At 43.6% G+C, this 7,990-nt stretch overlaps 2 protein-coding genes across 2 annotated transcripts in view; both read right to left on the reverse strand.

Annotated features, from left to right (window-relative positions):
• The window catches only part of SARC_05870 (hypothetical protein), a gene marked incomplete at both ends in the record, with an annotated part of 3,909 nt that extends 1,900 nt beyond the window's left edge, over positions 1-2,009 (reverse strand). The window contains 3 exons of the mRNA XM_014300260.1: positions 177-479; positions 908-1,063; positions 1,922-2,009. Of these exons, the coding sequence (XP_014155735.1) occupies positions 177-479; positions 908-1,063; positions 1,922-2,009 (547 nt within the window). The remainder of the gene's footprint in view (positions 1-176; positions 480-907; positions 1,064-1,921) is intronic.
• Positions 2,010-2,134: 125 nt separating this feature from the next.
• SARC_05871 (hypothetical protein) lies at positions 2,135-7,159 on the reverse strand (the record flags this gene model as incomplete). The annotated part of the gene is made up of 8 exons (XM_014300261.1): positions 2,135-2,274; positions 2,622-2,732; positions 3,336-3,372; positions 3,584-3,675; positions 4,188-4,367; positions 5,451-5,573; positions 6,438-6,549; positions 7,046-7,159. Coding segments are annotated over 8 exons (909 nt in total), but the record flags the coding sequence as incomplete, so codon positions are not given.
• Between the last annotated feature and the right edge of the window lie 831 nt (positions 7,160-7,990).

Here is a 7,990-nt window from a genome sequence, read left to right on the forward strand (position 1 = left end):
TACATCACACACACACACACACACACACACATATATATATATATATAAAACGCTAGTTGAACGGGCTTGTATACAGCAGTGCATCGCATACTTAAAGAAGAGCACGCATTTACAGAGCACATGTTTAAATAGGCAATTATCTATATATCCCATATGGTTCGTCGTCAGAACCACACCTGCCATGAACTTGTGCACGTGTGTTTGTATCCATTCGTTCCCCCTCTGCCGTTCCACAAACCTCAGGAAATACGTAGTGCACATCACACCCATGGAATGCCCAAACAGCACCACCGGAGTGTCACCGTTCGCTTCGTAGAATGCCTCTATCTTATCCGCTAGTTTGGTGAAGTAGGATGTTTTCTCCTCCAAGCGCGAGGGAGCCAGACGCCAGTCATAGGGTGCGGCAATGAGGTTCGCGTTTGTGTAACCCACAAAGCGCAGCTGTTCAATGAGCTCACTGAAGACATACGATGCAGCCCCTGTTGCAATGTGAGAGTAGTAGATAGAATCAGCCTTGTCCACAAAGTTAACATGACACCACAGGCGATGTAATTCGTATGTTCACGCAGACCAGACGGTTAAATCAAAGTGTTAGAGAAGAGATACCAAGTCACAATGCAATGGCTTAGTGATAAAGCCCCGCCCAGACATGTATAGCACAGTGGAGACAGATTGAAATCAATTGCAAGCGAAGAATGGACTATAACTAAACAGACCAGATACTATAAAGCGCAAGTGATACATACTTAAAAACTAAGAAATATATTCAGAAACAAAGTGACCACCTGTAGGTGCACCTAAACCAACTGCAAACGGCAAGCGAAAGATGGACTATACCGACAGATCAGCTACTATAAAGCGCAAGTGATACATACTAAGAAACATATTAAAAAAACAAAGTAACTACCTGTAAGAGCACCGGGGATGAGGAAATCGACGGCGTCTATGCCTTCCATGGGCCTGACTCGGATGCCTGGGGGGTCGTCTACTCCATGGTCTAAGCACATGTGGCGTAGCCATGCATTGCCCTGCTGTGCACTTGCCTCAGCCAACGTAACGCCATCTGTCTCGGGTGGTGAGCGATACATGTACATGTACAAGTACATGAACATGTGGTTATTGCACGAACGACGAACCGAGGGATCTATTTGGTCGCTGCATGTCTGGGCATATGTACGCTGATGTAGTAGCTGATATAACACCGACTACAATATCTAATGAAGTACTGAATTTAATCTTAATAAAGTACTGAATTTAATCTATGTAAAGCTTAGTGTAAGATCAGTTAAGGCGCGAATCGGTGGCAGAATGCCAATGTTTTTGTCAGTGTGCGCTCTCATATGAATCGTGCGTGATGGCGTACAGTAAAATAGAATCGTTGAAAACGTATTTTAAGTAAAGACAAAAACGAAAACGCCTAATGCGTGCGCGCAGAATGGAATGCGCAAACCTATACATTTCTCTCAACGACTTCACATGGATCGCACGCATTGAGCTACAGCTGTGAACTGCCCTGTGAAAAACGTTTGACATTGAGCATGGATTATTGCCAAGCGACACACTCGAACTTGTCAGTTGAGAGAGTGCCTCTATCGCTACATGCTTCAAATGAACGAGCCACCCGGGACGCTTCAGCAACACGTGAGGATCCTACGTTCACACTGGCGAAAGGACACGCGCACGTGCAGTTCCATGTGTGCGCATACCAGTATCTTGCTGTTTCAGACATGCAAGGTGATACATAACTTTCCTCGGCACTACATGGTAGCGTCACAAGCACTGCCTATATACATACTAGCATATTTGTTTGTAGGTAAGTTATATACGGGGCTGGTACGGAAAGACCAAGTGCTTTTTATGCCACACAGTGTATGAATGGCTTGTTAATAGTGCAATTCTCGCAAGCGATACACATACGTACCTCCAATCAACGACACATTGTTCTTCTTGAACAGACCCTGCCCGCCCAACTTATTGATATTGATCCACAAACGGTCACCCTGGCGCATACGTTGTGGTAGAGGTCGAGGTGAAGCAAGTCAGTACACTATACATCTCGCACAGTTAGAAAATGCCCACATTAGGTGCATAAGAAACAGTCCCGCATAGACCCACATGTCAAGGTCTCATACGTTCACACGGCCAGAGCAAAGCGTACCTCCCAACTGGGCTTCTCCTCTGATTTCTCGATAGTAAGGCCACTGGAACACAGCCCTGGTATCAGCACTACGGGATAGTGCGCTCTGAACCCTTCGGTGCGCATGGAATAGCCTACTGTACATGCAAGCGAGTGATGGAGTGAGCAGCACAGACCTTCCTGCCGTTTCGATACAGCAACATATATATTAAATGGGACGTAAATCTTTGGTACGTTCCGAACTTCGATGGTAGCAGCTGTGGAATGAAGCAATACCCTTGCCAACAATCACGATCACCACGCAAAATGAGGTTTAATTCGAATTCACAGATCGAATATTGATACACCGCTACCTAAAGTGCAGAAAAGGCACCTAGTAAGTCCACCCCCATAGCAACTACTGCTAAACGGCACGATACCGGCATGGTGTTGTAAGCATGTATACGCATCATAAGAGCACTGGCACTCAGATAACATGTCTCACCTATCGTATACTTTGCCCCCTGCATTGAGTTCAGCACCGTTGAGTGGCTGGCTGAAGTGCACGACGCCTGCGCTAAGTTTCGACAGTCGCGATGGACTGTGTACGAACATTCTGCCATACGAATGAAGAAACGGGTTAGTTGCAGCTACATACGGTTTATAAATTAAATGTATGTGAACATTCTGCCATACGAATGAAGAAACGGGTGGGCTGCTGCAGTTACATACTGTTTAAGAATTAAATGTATTTGGACATTCTGCCATACGAATGAAGACACGGGCGAGTTGCAGTTACATACGGTTTAAGAATTAAATGCTAATGAACATTCCGCCATACGAATGAAGGAACGGGCGAGTTGCAGTCATACTTTATGAGCAGTAGGTTCATCTCGTGTGTTCAGGATACGAAAGGAACGACACCGAGTGTACTAGATCACACCTAGCCACATACGAAAATAGAGCATATAAAAATCTCAATAGCAATGGGTCAACGCTTTTGTTGTATGTAGCTCATCCTTCTCACTTTGGTACAGCTTAGTCGATGATGATGCATACTATGTACCGTATGTCTTCATCGAGTTAAACCTGTTCTCCAACATACACCAACATCACAAGGACAAGGCACCCATGTCACCCGCTCAGGTAGCCAAATTCTCATTCACAGTAATTTTTGCTTCTGATCAAGCGCGTACCGTGATGTTGGCACCATACACACCTATACATTGTTCGCCTTGTACAGCAACACCCTTCAGCTGCAGGGACACAAAATAAATTGGATTGAGTTTTTCTTTTGCCTGAAAATGAAAGACGGTACAACTGCAATCAAACCTTTCACCGTAGTCATTCCTAACCGAAACAGAGGCGCAGATGATGGCACAGTTGGATAGAGATCATCGACATCTTACGGGTTTTTGATGATTTGAGGTTTTTATTTTCAATACGAAAAATCGACCCTATACTTACCAGATGATGACACAGCGCGCAATACGTAGGCCTCATAAAGGTCGCCAGTACAAAGGCGTGGTCTTTGCCAGTTATCGGAGGGTGTTTACCGCCTGCAGAATGGTAGGCAGTCATTAGCTGCCTTGCCCTACCACACGACAACGGCCAGTATGACTCATCACACGGCAAAGCATTCACTCCGCCATGCCAACTACGCATTAGCAATTACGTGTTACCATGTCTGAATGCTCTTCATATTGGGTTGCGCATGAGACCAAGACTCGACCTTCGTTTAAGGCCGGCAGCAAAATCAGCAATTCCAGTTGAGGTTTCTTCGATATTATCGGAAACTAAATATGTTACAGCATTACACTCTTATGAATGCGTCCAGAAGGATCACACTCTACTGTACGGCTGTTAAATACTTTATTAGATATATTAGTAACAAATCATATTACTGCACTACACTCCTATGAATGAAAAAGAAAGATCACACTCTACTGTACGGCCGTTAAATACTCCCTTAGGTATATCAGTAACTAATTATGATACTGCATTACACTCCTATGAATGAAAAAGAAAGATCACACTCTACTGTACAGCTGTGGACTCCTTCAGTACTTACCTTTGTCCCAGCAAGCGCCTACGCCCGCAGCACACTTCTCGTGGATGTATTGTGCACACACAGTGCACTGTAAGGTGGAAGCATATGTGATTGCATAGCAGTGGATGCAGGTCTTGCCAACGGCCCATCTCCGCCGCTTCCAAGTGTGGCTCATCAGCAGCGTAGGCCCAGTAATACTCACTGGTAGGAAACAGAAACCAAGTATAAGTAATATTAAGCCAAGCAAGCCAAGCCACTAAAGTACAGCTAACAGCAAGACAAGTAAGCCATGCCGTGGATGTAGTCAGTAAGTGCGCGGGTGGCGCTACACATGGTGTCAAACAGCTACGTGAGCTCTAGATTGACCCCAGCAGTGCAAATGTAGGAGATGGGCTCTATAAGGTAAGGCTACAATCAAGCTGAGTTGTGCATAGTCAAGGCATGGGGCATCAATTGTGCTTGATCAAAAATGACATTGATAACAAACCGTGTTTCATATTAAATTTGGCATTACGCATGTTCGCGAGCATGCGTGTAACCTGGCTTGGTCACACGTACACGCCGCACTTTAAACGGCCACAGTAATATGTGTGATTTAGAATAATGTGCGAACAGGAGTCACTCTGAAGTTATGTATTTGACATCAGTGTCCCTCTTGGTACTGATCAGATAGCGATGTTTGTTCTCGCCACTGCAAAACCACTAAGCTGAATTGTAGGTGTCTACCACTACTACGTGGCAGTTGATTTAACTACTAAGTCAGCCAGAGGAGCCGACTAAGGGCCCGCATATACCTCGAGTAGAAACACGCACATACCCTTCTTTAAGTAAACAAGCCCATACTCTACTTTCAGTAAACACGTACATACCCTTCTTTTAGTAAACTTGTACATACCCTTCTTTCATTAAACACGCACATACCCTACTTTAAGTCAACACGCACACACCCTTCTTAAGTAAACACGCACATACTTTTCTTTATGTAAACAAGCCCATACCCTTCTTTAAGTAGAGACGTACATACCCTTCTTTAAGTAAAGACTTACATACCCTTCTTTAAGTCAACACGCACACACCCTTCTTTAAGTAAACACGCACATACCCATCTTTAAGTAAACAAGCCCATACCCTTCTTTAAGTAAAGACGTACATACCCTTCTTTAAGTATACACGCCCATACCCTTCTTCAAGAAAACACGCACATACCCTTCTTTAAGTAAAGACGTACATACCCTTCTTTAAGTATACACGCCCATACCCTTCTTCAAGAAAACACGCACATACCCTTCTCTAAGTCAGAGAGACTCGGTTGAGCTGGGCGAGGAGGCAAAGGCGGAGCTCGGGGGGGTAAAGGCGGAGCTCGAAAGGGCAGCTCTGGTGCTCGAAATGGCAAAGGTGGCGCTTCATCTGATTGGGCGATGGAGTGCAGTAAAAGATAAATAAGGACCGCGTGGTTGGGTACTATAAGTAATGGCGCCAATCTGTTCACTTACAATTGCCAGTTGAGGAGAAAAATATAAAACCAGCGACGAGAAGCATGTGACACACTATGTACGATATGAGTTGGAATGGACATATGAATAGAGAAGTTAGAGACTATGTGCGCGAAATCATATCAGTCGGTGTCCCATCCAAGCACATGGGTGTGATAGGGGACACATATTGGACGAATCTACACAAAGCTTAAATTATACCGTCCATCCTAGATATACCTTCAAGCTAGAAGATACCTTCGAGAGCTGAATTACACCCATGCTAACGTATACCCTTATGGTAAAACTACTTCATGATGTTAACGTATACACTAATGCTGAAATACACCTTAATGTTAACGTACACTCATGCTGAAATACACCTTAACACCTTAATGTTAACGTATACATTTATACTGAAACACACCTCAATGTTAACGTACATTCACGCTAAAATACACCTTCATGTTATCGTACACTCATGCTGAAATACACCTTAATGTTAACGTACACTCATGCTGAAATACACCTTAATGTTAACGTATACACTTATGCTGAAATACACTTTAATGTCAACGTACACTCATACTGAAATACACCTTAATATTAACGTATACACTTATGCTGAAACACCTTAATGTTAACGTATACACTCATGCTGAAACACCTTAATGTTAACGTATACATTTATGCTGAAATACACCTTAATATTAGCGTACACTCATGCTCAAATACACCTTAATGTTAACGTACACTTATGCTTAAATATACCTCAATGTTAACGTATACTTATGCTTACCTTGTGTAGAGGATTGCGCGTTGTGTGTTGTGATGGATGGTGATAGAGGTGGCAGCGAGCTTGCTACTTCCGGCGCGTCTTCGTCCAGTTCCTGCTGGTCAGGGCGATCCTCCTGCATTGAAGTAAGAGCTAATGGCATCAGCAAAGACAACTACGCTACCACAAAGATCTGTAGTACAAACTTACGAGGGCTGCGAAGTGTCTCCCAGTGTACGGCTGTGTTCCCCTGGAGTATTCTCTTTTGCTGCTACACGAGCAAATTGCAATACGAATGCGGCCAGAACTTCCGGTAGTGCAGACATATGTGGGTTTAATTGCGATCAAACTTCTAGATGCCATATATATTAGAACTAGATATGATTCTGGGTGGGGGTCACTGATACAAAGAATTGATCGAAGGTGGACTATTACCTGTTATGCTGGAGGCATCTAGGCCTACACCCCTGTATACTGAATAAGAGGAACAGTTAAAACATCTCTAAAAGGCTAAGATAGGTAAAAAAATGTGGATGCGTCAGCCAGACTCACGCACATCACCATACTGAATGAGAACAAGTCAAATATACTACTACTTCCATTGGACCATGTAGCATATAGTTAGTGCGCACCTCTGAATGTTGGTCGTCGTCATCCTCTCCGTCTGATGAAAGTTCATCTGGAACCCACGAGATGGTGTTGCCCTCCCTGACAGCTTGGTTGGGCAGGAATGCACGAGCTGGTATCTGTCGGAACGAGTGAATGGGTTCAGCAATGAGAACGGCAAACTTAGTACAACAAAGCCCCTATCATCAGTACGGCAGTACGGGCTCATAAAGAGAAAATGAATTCACCAGTTCGGTACTATTAAGAAGAGAAGAAGCAAACCGAAGTGTGATGTCGAGATTTAACATACACAGCCATAATTCACCACAACAAAACGCCACTCACGACAGGCAGAGAGGCTCTAGGCATCATCGCATGCGCTCAGTTCTATTTAACCGGTGATAAAGACTTCGTGACACCGGACACGTATAGCCGATGTCTCGACGGACCGGCATATTGCAAACTATTAGTAGATACAGAACATACTTGTGACAACACATACAAATACACCCACACATTACCGGAAAGCCGATAACCCCACATACATCGAGACCGTAGCCACTTAAAATGCAACAATGACTCATACAGCACCAATCAATTACAGCTAACAATAGCGGATTCGACTGCGACCAGCATGTGGCAAAAAACAGTACAAATTACAAGGAGGGAACAACTGTGGTTATTCACATACATTTACTGTGAATGCTGTCGCCATACGGTTGGTCAGCACAATCTGCCTAACAGCATTCTTGAACTTGACATTTCGTGCAGGCGATCTTACATTCCCCTGTGAGAACGATTTTTTGAAAGAGTAAGTAAGAAAAGAATAATATTTTGATATATATATATATATATATATACATACATATACATACATACATACATACATACATACATACATACGTACGTACACACACACACACACACACACACATATATATATATATACATATATATATAGATATAATATA

This window comes from Sphaeroforma arctica (assembly GCF_001186125.1).
Source record: "Sphaeroforma arctica JP610 unplaced genomic scaffold supercont1.394, whole genome shotgun sequence".
NCBI classification, from domain to species: domain Eukaryota; class Ichthyosporea; order Ichthyophonida; genus Sphaeroforma; species Sphaeroforma arctica.